The following is a 20145-nucleotide window of genomic DNA, read 5'->3' on the forward strand; positions in this document are numbered from 1 at the left end:
ATTATCCATAATTTCCCCTCCCTACCCAAACAAAGTACACATGTTAACTTTTCCTTTCATTATTTTCTAATAAATCAAACTAAACAAGGGAATCTAATCTCTTGTATCATCTCTTTCTTTAAAATTTCTACAGATGATCAAAGTGACTGATTTGAGCATTCACGTTTCAAAAGCACTTGCTCTTCATGCTTTAAATGAAAGACGTACAAATTACAATTCTCTTTTTAGGGTACTTTTACCACCAATATGGAACACCTTGATCCTTTGCTCTCTTAATTCCTGCCATGCTCATACTACCTGTTTAAAGTGGGGGTACTTATGACCCCTCTTTTAATTTTGTTTTTGTTTTTCTCTATCAATCTTTTCATTTATGATTCTCTTTATGCGTGTTGCATCACACTATGTTCATCTAACTCATATCTACTCTCAAGTCTCAACAACACAGGAACCTGAGATTCGAATTGCAATAAAATGTATTCTTGTTAGTCACATATCAATGGACAAATAATAGAAAACATTGTTTTTGAGCTCCGATAATGTATTTAATTAATATTTTTGGAAGAGTAATGTTACTATTATGTGCCTATTTGACTCCCAAACTTTACGATTATGAATAAAGTGTGGAAGGTGATTATTGATGTTGATAGTTTAGGATTTCACACGTGGGGTATCAGTGGTATCTTGGGCCCACAGAGTTTGTTTTTCTCTATGACTTTCAGTCCTCTGGTGTACCAAAAAGGAAGGGTAAACATGCTTACATACAATCAGTGATTTTTTCTGCATAATGTATAAATAATATATTTGAGATTGTTTTGGCCACGCATGCCAATGTTTGTGTGGTTTATTCGGGGACAAATAATGATAATAACACTACCCACAGAAAACATCGTACAAGAAGCTGTTAATTTTTCTTCTTCTTTTTTTATCATTTTTTTTTCTAAATTACATTTTTAGTTCTTTATTTTATTTATATATATATATATAATTTAGTATTTTATCTTCATATATATAAGTCATTTAGTTGTTTATGTTTATAAAATGACTTAAAATGAGTCTTTATGTTACATTTGTAAAGGTCAATGTTTAAACAACTTAAATTGACCACATTGTGATAAGTTTTAATGCAACTTACGATCGAATTCAACTTTATTATGAAAAATCAAATTAAATTATTTAAAAACATAAAATGTCAAAACCTAAACCTAACTAGTTATTATATAAGTTCTAATCTTTAATCTAGGCTCTTTAGTTAAGGATTATGTTTCGATTCTACTTTAAATATGAAATTATAATGAAAAATATTACTTTATTTTTATAAGAATCATATGGTACAAGGAGTTATATCTTATTATTAAAGAAAAAAAAATCAATCTAACCTCCTACACTAAGCTAAACACAATTAACTATAACTAAAAATGAGAGTCAAATTAATAAAGTAGCAAAAAAAATTTAATATGATCTTTTAGTTAATATAAAAATGTAATTATAATAGATAAAAGAAAGTAAAACTTTTTTGTCTAACTTTTATATAAATTGATTTGAAGTAATTTTTTTTAGAATAACATTAGCAAATAGAACATCATATTTTTGCATAGTTACTTAACTGCATGAAGTTATTAGCCTAAAAGTATTTAGGCCTTGTCCATTGAACTGGAACCGTCACCTACAATTTAACACCTTGAACTTGTAAAATAATTTGGCTAATACTAGTAGTGTTAGAATTTGTTTTATCTTTAAGATTAGAACCATCACCTATGATTTTAATACTGACCATTATTACCTTATTAATTAACAAGTTATTTATTTTATTTTAATGCACTTTAGAAGAGTTAAATTCTCGTGAATTAGATTTACTAATTTTGAGAAAATATTTAACTTAATTATTTCAATTTTTATGAATTAAAATTTAATCCTCTATAAATCACTTGAAAATTTAGAATATTGAATATCTCACCCATAAACAAACTAATTGTTACAAATCTAAAATAGAGTCCAATGAATATAATTTACTTTAGTGCATGTTGCAAACATGTTTTTCAACATAATTTTTTCTTCTCTCCAATTTACTTTTTTTTATAGATAGAATTCTCTCCAATTTTCTTGAAGCAACTATTTCTTTCTTTCCATATCATTTATTAACAACTCATATACCGAATTTGTAGAAGAAAATTTGAATTTAAATTTGTAGGAGATGAGAACTTTAAGTGATTTTTTTTGTTCATTATAAAAGTACAACAAAAACAAATAAATGAACATTAACTCCTAATAAAAACAGCAATTTGCATGTGTCTGCTATTAATAACTAGATAAGGTCGTAGGGACAAGATTTCCAAACAAATAAATATATATTATTGGAGGCTCTTTGTCATTCAATTTATGTACTGATTTCCCTCCTTTAAAATATGTTGAAAAGAGAGTTATCATTTTTCATCCATGAATGTGAGAATAAGATTAATGAGTGTAGTAAAGATGTCAATAAGGGATGGCAAAAATACCCGTATCCACGGGTATTTGCGGGTAAAATCCGTTACGGATAATAAATAGATAGGCTAATTAGGTACCCGCAGATAATGGGAACGGATAAATTTTTTACCCGTTTATAAACGGGGCAAGGGTGGGTATGATATCCATACCTGCGGGTACCTGTTTAATAATATTTCTTAAATATCCTAATTATCCTTGTACCACATAACCTTAAAACTACACTCTCATCTTTTTTTCTTACAAAAGTGAGGTTAATGAAGTTACCAACATGTGTTAAGCATGTTATAGAATTATGTTGGATATAATTTGATTAATTTTTTATCTTTGATTGGACCAATAAAATTTATGTATTTTAAGTTGTTTACTTTCGTTTGGAATTATGAGATTGAATTATTGTAGCTGTGTGATAAGACTTTAACTTACTTGTGAGATTGATGTATTTTAAGTTATTGATTATCTTGCATTTTTATTATTATTTCAACAAAATTAACGTTAAATACAAGTTCAAAATTAACATTGAATTTATATTTTTAATATTTCAATTACATTAAATATAAACTTAAAATTATTTGTAATATAATTTTTTTAATTTCTTAAAAAATTTATAAATATTCATGAATATCCGTGAGTATTCAAGAAATTCATGGATACCCGCTTAATGGATACCCACACGGATATGAAGTGGGTATGGGACCAATTTTCTTCTAGCGGGACGGGGGCGGGTTTATTATTACCCGCTCTTATGGGACCCCATTGCCATCCCTAATGTCAACCCAAAATAGGCTCTAAGAGGAGTTTGATAGATGTTAAATAATTTACTTCACAAATGACTCTCATATTATTACATGTTTAATTTCACATGTTCTACAACCTCAATACTTTAAGTGCATTTAAGTACATATTTGATTTCACATTCATATTTAAGTTCAAACAAAAATTACATCAAAATTAATATAAAATAATTAATTATTAATTTCATCTATCTATATTGAATTAAAATTGTTGTAAATAAAAATATACACTAAATCTTCAACAAAAAATTTAGTTCCATAATTGCCCTAGTTAAAGATCTTAATTACATTATTAATATAAATTTTAAAATGTTATATTATTTTAATATTTTTAATATAACTTGTAAGCATAATTTCCTTTCACCAAGTACGTTCATTTATACAAGAAAAATAATATTCAATCTCAACTTCATGAATGAACTAGAGGTCAAACAAATTAAATACAAATGTCAAATTATTTATATTAAACACCTTTACTTTTATTAATTTAAATAATTGAAAAATTAAATTTCATACCGCAATCTTGACGCACACTATTTTATATAAGGACAACTCACTGTTTTATATAAGAGAAGCCTTTTGTTGAAGTATTAAAGTGCAACTTCGATACTATTGTTTTTACTAATTTTAAATTCTTTTGAACTTTAACCGATTGGTATCAAAGCAATATTACACTTTAAAAGTAGAGACAATAAATTTATTTATACATTAACATGAGCCACATTTATAAATCTTACACAAGTTTTAATTTTAATTTGATTGTGAACAAATTGTCAAAGTTATTACATATAAAAAAAATATTAACAATAAAATTAATCCTACTTTCTTTTAATCCTATTTTAAGAAAGTGTGAAATTTTAATTATACTATCAAATATATTTTTATTTATAGCCGTGTCAATCAAGTCTAAATTTTATACTAACATGCATATTCATAAATTTATATCCTTTTATGCTGACTGTATTATTGAACTAGACTTATTATTATTATTATGAATGCATATGATTTACTTTATTTTTAAAATAAATTTTTATTTAAATAAAATTAAATCATTGTTTATAAATAAATTCAAATTTTCAGTTTTAAACACATTGAGTCGGATAAGTTCATTTTAGATTTGAAATGCCAATTGATCATTATCCATCAATTATTGATTCACCTAAAAAAATCAGACGACCCACCCAACTTCTGCCATGCTAGTGTTATTTACCAATTTGACGAACAAAATCATTTCACTTGGAATATATCCAAAATGATCTTAAAGGCAGGGAAGGAGAGAACTGTAATTTGCAAATACGTTAATACCCCTGTAGGAAGGGAATATTAAGTAGTACAGTAGGCACATAGTACTCTTTTGTAGTTTTGCTGCGAATTACTTTTCCTTGTTAAAGAATATTGAACAACTCAAGTTTGCAAAAAGCTTTACTTCCTATATTGTATTCAGTATTGAACGAGATCTTATACAAATCAAAGCGTTTAGCTTATGAAGAATGAGGTTAGATCATGGTTATTTCACCCAAAGAAAAAAAAATAAAGATTACGCTTTACCCAGTTAAACCATGTTGATTGCTCAAGGCAATGAAACAAATGATAATCTTAACATTCAATAATCTATTGATGAAAAGTTTGAAACCTGAGGTAAATCTGCAGCGTCTACATCTATGCCCTAGAGGCCTAGACCCTGGTCCATTCCATGAGTTAGAGATTTTCTTTGTTGTTGTTGTTGGAAAGTGTCCCTCCCTACTAATCCTAATGGTGGTGGTGATATATGCAAATATTCATTGCACATGTTCCCTGCTGGGTCCATGCACATAACAAGGTTCAGAAGAAACACAAACATCAGAGCTTATTTGAATTGTCCTTGCTACCACCCATTATAAAGCAGACTGCAGAGCAACTTAATATGCTTTCCAGTCAAACAACATAGTGTGCAAATCTGAGACATGTTTTTTGTTTTTTTTTTCTTTAAACTTTTCTTCAAGGGGAAGAAAGAAGCATATATAAAAAATCTAGCAAAGCAAAGACACAAATCCTACTGTGGTCCCCCACATAACACAATAACATCACAACTTTTGCAAAAGAAAATCACCCCAGCCACAAACACACTGATCTTTATCAACAAGTCTCTCTTGGCCGTATCCACCAGCTCATAATAACAATAGAAAAAACATCATTCATCTGCCAAGGATAAAGGAGACTACATAAGTACAAATAATTTTATTGTAGGTAAGCATGAACTGGAATATTAAAAAGGGAATGATAATGAGGGAAGAAGAAGAATAAGCAGGATCATCACCTGTTGGGATTCTGGAGTTGGAAGCAAGATCTAGCCAGGAATCTGTTGTGTTCTTTGGTGGCCACTCCCCAAAGAAACGGTGGAGGGGTCTCTGACTTGTCTCAGCTTCTTTCTCTTTGCTTGGTCTTGTTGATTTGAAGTCAGTTCCCAGAACAAAACAGTGTTGTTGCTCTTGCTGTCTTGGGGTGTTGTCATTCATGTTCTGAAAGTTGGTGTTTGTATAGGACTTGTAGGAGCTCATTGATAGTTGCTGATATGAGTCAGTATAGCTCCTAGCTGATCCCGAAGCTTCTGGGAAGAAAGCTCTCTCATCCACATCCTCCCTTGTTCCATGAACATGCCTGCTGTCAAGAATCAACAAGTAGAATACTGATCAACAATAACAAAATAACAACAAAGTCCTGTTAACTAAATAAGGTGGACTATATGGATTACACAATCACATTTGACAAAGTTTGTGTTAACTAAATAAGATGGACTATATGGATTACACAATCACATTTGACAAAGTTAACAAAAGAACAAAATGAAAACAAAGTGTGTTTTTTTCTTTCTTTCACATACCTATAATCCTTTTCATCATGAGAATAAGAGCCAGAGTCCATGAAAAGCTGGTGGGTGGTGGCATCTTGAGGTGGAAAATCAGTATCTGGGGGTCTGGAGGAGTTTGATTGGGAGTAGAAGAAGGGGTTGAGAGAAGAGTTTTGGTAAGATTGGGGAAAGGGTTGAGACTCGCAGGATATAGAAGAGGGCAAAGGAGAGAAAGGGAAAGATGAGGGTGAAGTTATGTTGGGGTTGCTGTTGTTGTTGTTCAAGGAAAGGTTTCTGCTATAGGAAGGGATTGTTTGGGAGGTGTTTGTGGCGGTGCTTGTTGCTGAAGAAACTTCCACAGGCTTTCTTGAACGGTTTCTGCCTCTGTGCATGTGTCTTTCACAGTACTTGGAGTCTGGATATGCTTCCTTTGAGCATCTCCATTTCTTGCCATCTGTTCTTCTGCACCTTCCTGGCTCTGGGTCTACTTTTCTGCCAAATCCCATTTCAAAACATCCCCACCCAACTGCAGCCAGAGTTATGACAACAAACCAGGCTCTAAATTTTATTTGTCCCTCATAAAAAGTAGACATATAATAATAACACCCGCTTGTGCATTTTAAAAAGAACGAAAAAAATTATCCATGGCCTGAAGTTAAAATCTATAACAACATGCTACTAGTCTAGCAAAAACAAACACTTACTTGGATGGTGTGGGAAGAGCCTTGAAGAAATTGAAGAGTCTAGACTTCTTTTAATAGAGTAGACGAGATCTGGTGGGATAGGTGTTCCTGTGACCATGTATTTAAAAACAAGAGCCTGTTGTTCAAGTTCTTGCCACTGAGTTGGTGTGAAAGGGGACCTGTTTCTTGCACTTGCACTAGCACTCATCATTCTGAGACAAATAGAAGGAAGCGTGTGTGTTGCTCTAAATAGCGTTGAAGAGCAACAAGATATAATAAGATTTTCAAAGTTTGAAGTAAAAGACTAAAGAGAGTTTAATTTTTCTCTAGATGGGGCTATAGTAATTTGGAGTTTGGAGGGTGATTTTTTGGTTAAAGGGTAACAGATTCTTCTCCTGTGCATGGATAATACTAATGGCTGTGATAGTCTGATGATGCTTCTGGCTTTCTGCCACCTCTCTCTATTTCTCTAATGTGCTGGATGGGTGAGTGAGTGAGTCTGCTCTTATAATGACTGCACCTCTGTTGCTTCTGTTTTTTTCTCTGCAGCTGCCTTTGTTGCTGCCCTTGTCTCTGACATCTTTACAGAAATCCATAAACAAATGTACAAAGGAAAGAAGAAAAATTAAATTCAAATGCATGTTAGTCCATGCATCTTTGGTTTTGCTGTCTCCACATCACTCATGGAAAATAGTGCCGTCCGATTATGTGAAGTGTAAGCTGCCGAGCAATAGTGGCTTGGCTATATCATCAATCTATCTCTTTTGCAATCCGAGGGAGGGCATGGTAGGGTAACTTTTGAATATGAGAAAAGTCTCGTACGTGTCATTTTTAATCTCTTTTGGCTTAACCATGCGTGGCATTATCTCATTGATAGATTTGGAGGCCATGGCTAGAGCTGAATCCTACTTTTTTTGGCCACGGATTGATGCTTTCTCCTTTTTCACATTTTCGCACCCCCAAGCATCTCACTTTCATCGGTGGAATTTGGGTTACAGTCAATTTGCCCTTTCACTCTCAATTGCCCACCGTCATGTCAATACCTCATCATAACCCTTTACATCTTTCCTCCTTAATCATTTCCATCACCACCACCTTAATACACCAATCTTAATTTGTTTTCTGCAAACTACAAATGATCCAATGTAATGTTGATTTTTGGTTTAGCATCTTCACCATTGTTTAGATTCACATCAATTTTAATCGGATGTAGATCAGTGAAAGAAATAATTACTTACATTAATTTTATTCAGTTCTTTCTTAAACGTGAATCATAAATATAAAATTAAACATACACTTCATCTAGAATTATCAATCTAATGATTGAATCATTGTTACCACATATCATGTCTTATTAGTATATTGTAGTGATTTGTTAATTTAAGCTTGAGAGTCCCCCAGTTTGTGGTAACTAATGATGAAAGGGAGAGATAGATGACAAATTTGCAATCTGAATGAACATAATACGAAGATGGCAGGGAGGGAAAGGAGGATGAAAGGACTTTTTGAGTTAGTTTATGTGGTCTTTACTATTGAAAATTAGATAAACTTTATGAAGTTGAGTGATGCATGTTGGGACAGTGGAAGTAAAAGACTATCGGGTAGAAGGAGGTTCGGAGTTGTTTGGTTGCAATTGAAAGCACTTGTCTTTGTCCGAAGCGCGTTGGCAGGAGCAGGTGTCAGGAAAGTGCACTCTGAGGTTAAAACTGTTCACACTCTGTTGCTCTGCCCCAAAACACATGCTCTCACCTCCTTTATTTTGACACACCTAACTGAGCCTTTCATTCATTAACCCAAAAATTTCCTCAATTACAGCTCTTCTCTTTCCATATTTGTGATTTGTGGAGTCTTTGCTGCCTGACTCGGTGCAGCCTTAAAAAGATCACCTGGGAGCCTCTTTCCCTTTGACTGGACTCAGACACACTCACTAGTCACTACTCTATCTCTATGGACTTCCATCTTTTTTTTTTCTTTCTTTTTTTTCTTTACCATCACTTCTTGATTCAACTAACTTATTTTTGGAGGAATCACACTCCCTACTTTCATTGCCCATCATTACAACCTATAATATAACTAGCTCCTTGCTGTTAGCTCATGCTGCTTTGCTTTGCTTTCTTATTTTATTTTTTTCTTGAGGCACCTGAGATTTAAGTGACAAAGCTTGCATCTTCCTAACAATAGTAAACCTAGTATAATGTTTTCATTCTTATTTAGTATTTGGTAAAAATATGTTTTAGGATTCTCAAGATTTAATTAAAATTTATTTTCATCCTTATATTTTAAAAATTGTGAATTTTATTGAAATACAATCAAATATTTAGAATAAAAGAATAAATAAAAATTTATAAAACACATTTGATAAAAATATATATGAATTGAATTCCAAAATATCTCTCCATTTTGAGAATGTGTAAATACCCATAAAAAAATAATACTTTTCTTAATAACTATACCTGCAAAAATGGAGATGTTAACAGATTTTTTCTTTTATGTTATTTAAAAATAAGAATACTAAGATTACCATTTTTAGAATATTAAAATTAAAATCAATTTTAACTAAATTAAGATATAATTAAAACACATTTTAATCCTTAGTATTTAAGATTTTAGTCACAAGTTCAGAAAATTGTTTAAGTAGTATAGAATAAATTTGTTTCGACTGTCTCTCAAGTGCATAAACGAAGTGATGAATATTGTTTTAGTTGAATTAGAAGTTTCGAATTTAAATGTTAAATATATAATTATATAAAATAACCGAAAAAAGAGTTTTGTTTTGTTATAGTGTAATTTAACTTAAGATTGTTTTCTATTAACGATACATAATTTTCAAAAAAAATATATTTTAAAATATAAATATAGTTATATTTTATTGGCAGTAATTTAACTTGTGTTTTACAACCACAATTGAAGTCACAGCATAAAAAAAATTATGATCTACTTAATTGCATCACAAAATTTTATTAGTTGTTTTTATGGTTAATGTTGTATTAATAATGATTTTTTTTAGTGAAACGACTAAACTTTTAGCAGATTCTTTGGCGGTAAGACCTTTCTAACTGAGGAGAGAAAAGTATCTTCCCTTCTTTGACCTTATCTCTAACAAAAATAATGGGTGGTACAGTTCCATATAATATTTTTAAGAATTTATTATCTATAATAATTCTATTTAATTCAAATAGAATTGCATCGAGTAAAAAATATCCTTTAAAAAAACAAAATTTCAAAATTTTCATTCTTATCCATTCTTGATTTTTCCACTCGTATGTGCAAATAAATGAAACCTTGGAGGAGAAAAGTGTCCATCATTAAAAAAAATATTTTATCCCTGATGCAATTTTCATATTTCACAATCACATGCATCTGAAGTCTGAACACAAGGAATTATGTATATCTCAAAGTCGTATTCATTAATATAGGCTCATTTATTATTATTGACTCCTACATGAATCTTTTATTTGTGTAAAATGTTCTTATTTTTAATGAGAAAATTTGAAGAAAAAAAATTATTTTATTTAATTTTTATTTATCATAATTATTTATAAATTAAATATTAATATTTTAAAATAAATTATCAAAATAAAAATAATTGTTGTTACTATACAAATTATTTATCATAAATCTAAAATATAATTTATATGTTTAAAAATATTTATATATACTAATTTTAAATATAATTTATATATTCAAATATAATATTTATTTATATATAATTTAACATAAATTTTAATTATATATAATGAACATACATGTGTATTAAGCTTAGGTGTTGGTGGTTGGTGACTTATTCCAGTATTAGAGATTGATGTCGAACATGTCTAACCAAAGATCTTTGTCTCGATCATGTCGAACACAAGATTGATGACGTCAAGCATGAGGAGAGAGACTTGTCTTAGGTTGAGATGGCACTGTGCGAGGTTTGAATGACATTGGGTGTGAGAGTATGAAAGTCTCTAACTTGGTGATGTTGGACATCGTTGAGGTAATGCTAGGCGTAAATCAGGCAGAGACTATTCACCTTATATGAGGTTGGACGTGGATTTTGCCACGTTAGGCGTGAGGTCCCAAGGGGTCTTCACCTTGATTACACTAGGCACTGTTTGGATGGCATTGGGTGTGAGCAAGACAGAGAGCTCCATGCCTTAATGGCGTCGGGCACGAGGTATGTTGCATCGAACATATGATGCTTGGATGATATGTTGGTGTTTTGGTGAAATTGTATGATGAACATGAATAGATTATTTTATTCTATTACATGTAATAGGGTGTATGAGGAGTATAATTCCATGTATATCATTCTGGGATGATATATATAGATGACTGTATGATGTATGATTTTGGAGAGCATTGATATGCCATGTATGGATGATGTTGATATGAATCCCCTTGCTCTACTTCAAATTCAAACCCTTTTAGGATGATACTCGTGCACAAATTGAGCTCAAAACACATTTTAATTTAATTACATATCTTAGCCTATAGAGATTAGATTGGAACAATTCCAAAACAAGGTGAAATAAGACATTTTGAAGTGCATTTTGAACCCAAGAAACATCGAAAAAGGACAAGTAATGAGAGATATGAAAATAAGAAATTCAGGAAAAAAAATCCAGAATTGACAATTTGAAAATAAACAAGGTAATAGAAAATGGAGAAGGAAGAACAAGATAGGCGCCACAAACAATGATGTTTGGTAAGCGTAGAGGATCGCTACAAGAATTTGAGTAAATTCTTGATAAGATCAAATGGTCTAAGGAAAAACCCTAGCAAAGACAATTCTTACACTTCAATGATAAAACCAACAATGATGTTCTATCCATTATTAATACAAATTAATTCTCATGCACTTGGAAGAAAATAAAAGAAAAATAAAATCTCAACATTGCAAGCATAACTAAAATTCCTTAATGGTAAAGTGAGGCATGTTTCATATGCGTTGTTGGATGTCTTGTGTGACATTGTTTGGATGAGATACATGTTTGCCTTGGAGTGTTTGGCTTCCATGTATGGTTATGATATGATGTTAAATCATGTAGAATTGTTTCTATGCTTATATGTTTTTGAACTCTAACTTACCCTTCTTTTCCATTGTGGTTTGGACATATGATGATCATATGTTGCATGAGAGCAGATCAAGGCTAGGCTAGAGGAACAGTTGCATGCTTGGAGGTTGGTGATGTTTTTTTGGTTGGTGTCAATGCTACTATTATAGCTTGTATAGTTGTGTTCAACCAGCACTAGGATATAAGATTATTTTGGGATTACTATATACATGTATATAATTTGTCTATATTAGAATATTTGTTTTACTTTTATATTTATGTTTTATATATATGCATGACATGTTCTCTCCTTTAATATTGTATGTTATAATAGTTTAGTTTTCGTTACTATTTGTAATGATTCCTTTACTATGATAACTAGGACAGGCCACGTACTATATCACTACAAGAAAAATGTAAATTTCATATGGACATAATCTGTTGATAAAAATGAATATCCATCGAAAAAAGAGAATTTTTGACAGATTTTCGACGGATGCAAATCCGTCAAAATTTTCTGACATATGATTTTGTAATAAATATTCATTGGAAATTACCGATGGATATATCTGTCGGTATTGTTTGAAAATCTTTATGTGATTTTGATGAATAAATCCGTCAATTTTTTTAATTTTAATAAATTTATTAATGTAACTGTGGAGTTCTAATGAGATAAGCTACTGAAAAGTAGATGCATCTTGTTAGTATAGATAGTATAAATTAATTTCTTTAAGTCATCATCAACTATACAATCTCATACTTGTACCATCTTTGGATCTCTCTCATTCTGGTGTATCCGGACTGTTATAAAAATATAAAAATATATATAATTATTATATTATATTTAATTATATTAACCAATAATAATTATTGTATTATATTTAATTAATTTTTATTTGTATACATTTTAAATAAATTATTTATTAACTTAATATATTTATTTATCTTAAATCTAAGATATAAAATTTAAAAAATGTATTTATCCTTATTTTATTTTTTAATTATCAACCATTAATAAAATACTAATTTAAAATCTTATCTAACCATATCATAATATTTTCATATCAAATTTAAAATCAGATATTTGTTATACAAAAATATCAAGATCATATAGTAAATTGTCAATAAGATTCTAGTAAAATAATTTAAAATAATTAATTTTTGGCTTAAATATGTTTTTAGTCCCTGAAATTTGAGATCATTCTTTTTTTCATCCCCAAAATTTGAAATTGCTCTTTTTGATCCCCAAATTTCAACTTATTCTGGTTTTAGTCCCTAATCCTAAACGGCGTTAATAACATGTCTTATGTGGCAAACGAAGTACACATTAGAAAATGCCATGTGTAATTGCTTAGTATAGTTGGAATTTACATTTTTTTTAAATTAAAGTGTTCTTTTTTATAATGAAAAACCCTTTTTGAGGTAACCAAAACTGTGTGAGTACGATTTTTCGTATAGTAAACCCTAGGCGTCGTAGAGAGAGTGTGAAAGTTCAAGAGCTTCTTCCATGGCGTCTTCTTCTCGTAGTTTTCGTAGATCTGATGCGTCAATGGCTTCTGCAACAATAGCTTCATTGTCGTCGAGGAGGAGGTGGAAACTATGTTTATGTGGGGAAAGAGCTTTCGTTTACACAGCCAATAGTGAAACAAACCGTGGAAGAAGGTTTTGGAGGTGTCGTAACTAGAATGTATGTATTTTCTTTTCATAGTAATGTGATTTTGATTGCTTTTTCTTTTTCCTATTGTTGGATTTATCACTATTTTTTAATTTTTACAGAACACCAACTCATGCAAGTTTTTTAAATGGGTAGAAAAGGATTATGAAGAGGATGTAGAAGATGAGTCTGTAGATGGAATTGAACACCAACTTGAAGAGGCAAGAACAAAATTGTGAAGCTACAAAAGAAGCTTGCTGACGAGAGAAGGAAAGGGTTTATTTTGGTTTGTGTCATAGGACTGTCTTGGACAATGACACTGTTATTGTGTATTTTGTGTGTCTTGAACAAAGTAGGATTGTGAGGAAAAGATTGCATACTGCAATGTTATTTATGTACGGTCTAATCTTTATTTTGTAATGACAAACAATTGTAGTCTTTATGTTGTTGTATATTGTCTAACCTTTATTTTGTAATGACAAATAATTCTAGCCTTAATGTTACTATGTATTGTCCAACCTTTATTTTGTAAGTAAAAATATGAGGGCATGAATATCAGAATAAGAACCACAGGTTTCATGGTTGTTGGTTTCACTGTTCTTAATTCCTTATAATCCTTTGGAAGATGTTAATAATTCTCCTGATAGCACTTTTATAACTATCAGTGCAAATCCAACTTTTCGATTGCTTATCAAATATGGAGATTGATGTCATTCGGATTACATATTCCAAATACCCTTGAAAATTTTCATGGAGCATTTCTACGATAAAGAAATTACTGCTATGCCAACTTAGGAAGGCAGAGACTAGAAATTAAAAGTGTTACGGCTCAAGGAATCTATTCTTGCAGGATGTATTTTGTTACGATTACGTAGTCACTTGATGTCTCGTTAAACTCACTAACAACCATGTTAATTCGTGAAAGATTTCAAGCAACCACCAATTAAGAGGAAACAAAGTTTGGGTTTTCCTATACCTTTCCTCTAAAACCCAAATGCCTAAGCACAAATGCGCCAACCCAAGAGCACCATTGGCTATGGCAGAAACTGGCTGAAAATATGAATATCTTCGCACCCCGTGTGTTTGACCCCGAGATGGTTTTAACGTTGACTTTTGGACCATAATGAATACAAGCATGATAAGCAGCAATACATCAAAGCTTAAGCCAATTCTGCAAGTGGAAGGATCAATGAGAAGTCTATAATCATAACTACAAGGCTTTCTTCCAGCCTCTAAGTGAAACAAATTTGGCTTAAGCCAATTCTACAGGTTCCTTTTTCTTGAAAATTTTGCTGCATAATTTTTGGTTTAGCCAAACTTATATTTAAATTGTAATTCTAAGCCTACCAAAAATGCTTCACCACATGTAATAGCTTGACCCACAAATTGAAAATTGTTTATTTCACAAATCACAAAGCATCGAATTATTCAATATTTAAACTCTAACTCCACCCACTTCAAAACTCAAACATCTAGTATAAAAAAATAATTCAAAGGAAATAATTCAAATTCATGGCAAGTTGTATTATATTGTACCAAAATGAAACAGTTGCAGCAGAAAGTGATTAAAGAAAAAGGGTGCATTACAACTCATGGTCCACTTGCCAAAAAAAAATAAATAAAAGAAAGTGGCCATTCACAAAAGTTGAACAAAAGGAAGTCATGCCCTGACATAAGTACACAAGTTGCCCATCCCCCAAATAAAAACAAACTTTGCCCCTCCAAAAAACCATAGTGTGCAGAATGTGCAAGGTTATGTATGATTGTTTTGAGTGCCTCCAAGTGGTAGAAAATCAGCTTCTTCATGATAAGCACTAGATGGACGAACTCCAATTTCTTCTTCATTTGCAGCAAAAGATTCAGCCACAGAGACATCAATAGGGTCAACCACAAAGACACTAGTAGGGTCAACCACAAAGGCACCAACAGGGTCAGCCATAGAGCCACTAACAGGTTCAACCACAGGTTCACTAACAGATTCAGCCACAAAGGCACTAGCAGGTTCACCAACTGATTCAGTCACACAGGTAGTAGTAGTTTTAGTCACCTGGGTAGTAATAATTGATTCAGCCACCTGGGCAAATTCAATGGCCAATTCTGATTGGGATTCATCAACAGGATCATGAACAGGTGTTGGAATTGGACATTTCCTGATGGTGTGTCCAATTGAATGGCACCTACTACATTTAAATTTTGTATTTGTTCTTTTAAATTTTGTTGGAGCAGGATCTTCATCTGTTTCTTTTCTCCTCAACATCTTAGATCTCCCAGGTCCTCGTTTAAACAGAGGTGGTAGGATTTCTTCCTCTTCAACTCTTGGCCATTTGTCTGGTCCATTAATTGGGCTAATAGTTTGGTCATAGCACTTGACATAGGTTTCTCTCAAATAATACCTATGTACATATTGCTCTGGATCTTCACACTTGTATGTGATGGCAGCTACAACATGCCTACAAGGAATTCCTACCAAGTCCCAAAAGTTACACGAGCATGATCTACAAGCAAGATCAACAATGAATTTATCAGGTAACATTGAGTGTGTCACCTCAAACTTCAAATTACCAACCCAAATAGCAAACCAATTACGACTTTTTTCTATCTCTTTGTCCAACCTCTTTCTCGGTTTTGGCATAACATTACCATCATATTTGGCCACTTTTTCCATCAATGTAGCAAACCTTCCCATTACATATGATCTAATCCATTCAAACATGGTTAGTATGGGCTTCTCCCTAGCCAATAGTATGGTGCTATTAAATGCTTCAGATAGATTATTCATTAAAACATTACATTTAGGATAGAAACTAAAGGCATGTTTACACCATGCTTGAGGTAGAACTGCATTCAACCAGTCATATGCCTTACTATTAATTTTCTTAATTTGTTGCATTTTTTCATCCCATGCTTCCACATAGGTAGCCTTGGCAGCTCCCATCATCAAGTCGCGTAACAAAGTACCTCCACCAAATTTCTTCTTGAAATTACAATACAAATGCCTTAAACAAAACCTATGTTCCACACCATCCAACATGTCTTCAAATGTTGGAATCAACCCCTGACAATAAAAAAAATCATTAAATAAATATGACAATTTTGTAACATGTAAATACAAATGACATTAGTGTTAAAAGTAGAAGCTAACCTTTTGCTTGTCTGAAATGAAAACTCATCTGTTGGTTTTAACATCTTCAATGTCTTCTAGCAAGAGAGTCAAAAACCATCTCCAACTATCTTTAGTTTCAGTTTCCACCACAGCAAAAGCTAAAGGGAAATATTGATCATTACCATCTCTTCCTACAACTATCAACAACTGCCCTCCATACTTAGTCTTGAGATGGCATCCATCTACTCCAATAAATGGTCTACAACCAGCCACAAAACCTCTCTTGCAACCTTGCAAGCACATGTAAAATGAACCAAATCTTGGTTGCACACCAAATGAAGGTCTTAGTAATTGTATTTTGCATGTATTCCTCGAGTTGCTTCTCATTAACTCAGTACTATACCTCCACAACATTGTGTATTGTTTGGTAGCATCTCCTTCAAAAATTTCAAGTGCTAATTTCCTTGCTCGATCCGCTCTAGCCTTAGTAATACATGTTGAATAATTCCTGCAGATATCATCAATAATTTCAGGCACTGTCATCTTTTTAGATGTTCTAAACTTATCCAACACAACTTTAGCAACCCATTTTGATCCTGCATTTTTATTATTAAACACCCTACTACAACTGTGTTTTTCTACTAAAGTGTTCATTCTGAATGATTCTTTCCTTGGAACCTTAGTAACATATGCAACAAAATCACACCCTTGCTTACACACAACCCTTACTCTTCTTTTATCATTCTTTAGAAATTTAACTTGTCTACCATTCAACACAGAGTGTTCTTTAATTGCATCTTTGAAATCTTGAAGGGATGAAAATTCCATCCCAACTTCAAACGTATAATCCTTACACATGTGCACTTTCCTATAGATGACACATTTTGCCTTGACATTTTCACCTTCACCAACATCACTTTCTTCACTATCACTAACTAACTCCTCACTACTATATTCATCATCAATTTGATGCATTTGGTCATGGACATTAGGTATGTAAGAAAAGTCAAAATCTTGTGACTCAACACCAAAAGACACATCACTTCCGCTTTCATCACTAGCTTCAACATGAACATGCTCAAGATTTGGTTCATTGGTAGCAAAAGGTTTCTTGGCAGCAGGTTCCATGGAAGAAGGAGGTTCCTTGGCAACAGGTTCCATGGAAGCAAGAGGTTCCTTGGCAATAGAGTGCTCAACATATATTCCCATCTCACAATTATTCTTCAATGCATAATTTCCCAACTCTATAGCATCATTATCAGACTCAAATGGTTTCAATTTCCCTTTAAATGATTGTATCTCTGGTTTCCACCATAATTTGACATCATCATCATACCCTAGATCCTTCAATATACCTATTGCTTCATAAAAAGACCAACTATCCATGTCTTGGCCATAGATAACATGAACTTCACCACCATCATAGTGCAATAATGGTTTAAATTCAAACTTTCCCATGTGATGGAAAACCACCGTGAATGCCATATTACAAACCCTAAATTAGAAATTCATTACAAACCCTAAATTAAAAATTAATCAAACCCTGAATTAAAAAATTACTAAGACCCCAAATAACATAATAAGGTCAGTTACATACCTTCAATAAAATGCTGTGAAATCGAAAAATGGAGAACACAAAAACGCACAACACCGTAAGTTTGTCTAGAGTAATCACTCACAGACACCTCATTGAGAGTCGCTTTGGAGTACAATGCCGTGAAATAGAACAATGTTTACACTAATAGGGGAAGTGGAAACACCATTTTCAATCTCCAAATCAAGGTTTAAACGAGGGACAATGGGATGCCCGTTATGTCATTCGAGTCTCACGGTTTTGATTTCGTAAGTAAGGAGTTTTTGCTTTCAAAAATGAACACTTCAAATTAAAAAGAAAAAAAAAATTTAATTCCAACTATACTAATTAATTACACATGGCATTTGCTGATGTGTACTTCGTTTGCCACATAAGACATGTTATTAACGCCGTTTAGGATTAGGGACTAAAACCAGAATAAGTTGAAATTTGGGGATCAAAAAGAGCAATTTCAAATTTTGGGGACGAAAAAAAGAATGATCTCAAATTTCAGGGACTAAAAACATATTTAAGCCTTATTTTTTCAACTATATTGTTAGCAAATAATTTCTTCCAAAGCTAACCAATTTTTCTCTATATTAATTATCAGTAAAATTTAATAACGTTTAATTTAACAGTTGGATTGATGAAATTCAACATACAACATGAGTTATTGAGCAGAGTAAATTTATTAAGAGTTACTTTATGAGTCAATTGATTCCTCCTATCTCTCTCTCTCTCTCTCTCTCTATATATATATATATATATATATATATATAATTACTAGTCTTTTTTAGATAATAAATTATTATAATATATATATATATAGATATTTAAAATTTTATTGATCTTTTTTAATATATAATTGTCAATTTTAACCATCTTTATTGTTATCAAACGGAATATTAAACATTTCTAATTAATGCAATTTCTGATAAAATATTAAACATTTTTGACAGATCAAATTTTTGGCAAACCATTATCCGTTAGTAATATTCTATCGTAAAATTTCGACTTAAGCATGTGTCAAAAATTTTCGTCAGAAATTATTACATTTTCGACAAATATAAATTCGTTAAAAATATTCCCTCTATAATATAACTTTTTCTACAAATTTTTTTCATCAAAAATATAATTTTTTTGATATATTTGTATCTGTCAAAAATTATCGACGAATATATCCGTTGAAAATATAAATTTTTTGGCAGATTTGTATCCATAAAAAATTATCCATCGAAAATATAAATTTTTCGAAAGATTTGAATTTGTTAAAATTTACCGACGGATATATCCGTCAGAAATGTAAATTTTTCGACAGATTTGTATCCGTCAGAAATTATTTATCAGAAATATAAATTTTTTGACAGATTTATATTCGTTGGTAAAATTCGTTATAAATATAAATTTTTCGACAGATTTGTATTCTTCAGAAATTATCTGTCGATAATATAAATTTTCTTACGAATTTTTTTTATCGAAAATATAAATTTTCTAATAAATTTGTATCTGTTGAAAATTATTCATCGGTAATTTGCATTTTTTTTGTAGTGTATTATCTAATTTGATTTTTATTTACATAATTATTTATGAATTAAATTTTAGTATTTTTAAAATAAATTATCAATAAAAAAATATTATGTTACAACATAAATTGTTTTTTATAATTTTAAATTTTAATTTATATATTTAAAAATATCTATTTATATAATTTTTAATTATAATTTATATATTCAAACATAATATATATATAATATTATAAATTTTAGTCATGTATAATAGATATTTAACTTACACATTTTAAAATACTAGTTTTAGAAAGAAAAAAAATTATGTGTTTGTTTAAGTTTTTCAAAATAATCATAAGTTGAAAAATATAAAATACAGAAAGAAAAAAATATCTTCTTATAAAATTATCTGTTTTTTCATATAAAAAATAAACAAGAATCATGTTTTTTTTCAAAATCAATTATAGTATGCTCATTCGTTACAAA

The 20145-nt window shown here is 31.0% G+C and overlaps 2 protein-coding genes and 1 long non-coding RNA gene across 4 annotated transcripts; 1 reads left to right on the forward strand and 2 right to left on the reverse strand.

Annotated features, from left to right (window-relative positions):
• Positions 1-5099: 5099 nt before the first annotated feature.
• On the reverse strand, positions 5100-7557 carry LOC109802269 (growth-regulating factor 1). 2 transcript variants are annotated; one of them, XM_020363564.3, is made up of 4 exons: positions 6807-7557; positions 6136-6628; positions 5572-5915; positions 5100-5453 (listed from the first exon to the last, which is right to left on the reverse strand). In XM_020363564.3, the coding sequence occupies exons 1-4, from the start codon at positions 6994-6996 to the stop codon at positions 5446-5448; spliced, it is 1035 nt and encodes a 344-aa protein (XP_020219153.1). In that variant the 5' UTR covers positions 6997-7557; the 3' UTR covers positions 5100-5445. The 2 variants fall into 2 exon arrangements, with proteins under 2 accessions (XP_020219153.1, XP_020219154.1); XM_020363565.3 differs by having other exon boundaries at positions 5572-5912; positions 6807-7555.
• A 4376-nt stretch (positions 7558-11933) lies between these two features.
• Positions 11934-14061, forward strand: LOC145958187 (uncharacterized). Its single transcript, XR_014433836.1, has 2 exons — positions 11934-13511; positions 13601-14061. It is a non-coding gene; the product is annotated as an uncharacterized LOC145958187 (long non-coding RNA).
• Positions 14062-16400: 2339 nt separating this feature from the next.
• LOC145958186 (uncharacterized) lies at positions 16401-19741 on the reverse strand. Its single transcript, XM_083074814.1, has 2 exons — positions 16621-19741; positions 16401-16533 (listed from the first exon to the last, which is right to left on the reverse strand). The coding sequence occupies exon 1, from the start codon at positions 18064-18066 to the stop codon at positions 16645-16647; it is 1422 nt and encodes a 473-aa protein (XP_082930940.1). The 5' UTR covers positions 18067-19741; the 3' UTR covers positions 16401-16533; positions 16621-16644.
• Between the last annotated feature and the right edge of the window lie 404 nt (positions 19742-20145).

Source organism: Cajanus cajan, chromosome 5, assembly GCF_000230855.2.
Source record: "Cajanus cajan strain Asha chromosome 5, NIPB_CcT2T_4, whole genome shotgun sequence".
NCBI lineage: Eukaryota > Viridiplantae > Streptophyta > Magnoliopsida > Fabales > Fabaceae > Cajanus > Cajanus cajan.

Bases quoted from the DNA above. Each gene is read 5' to 3' on its own strand.
- LOC109802269 (XM_020363564.3), bottom strand. From the start codon at position 6,996: ATGATGAGTGCTAGTGCAAGTGCAAGAAACAGGTCCCCTTTCACACCA. The intron at 6,629-6,806 runs GTAAGTGTTTGT...CTCTGGCTGCAG, and splicing joins GCTCTTCCCACACCATCCAA to TTGGGTGGGGATGTTTTGAA. The intron at 5,916-6,135 runs GTATGTGAAAGA...GATTCTTGACAG, and splicing joins CATGATGAAAAGGATTATAG to CAGGCATGTTCATGGAACAA.
- LOC145958186 (XM_083074814.1), bottom strand. From the start codon at position 18,066: ATGGCATTCACGGTGGTTTTCCATCACATGGGAAAGTTTGAATTTAAA.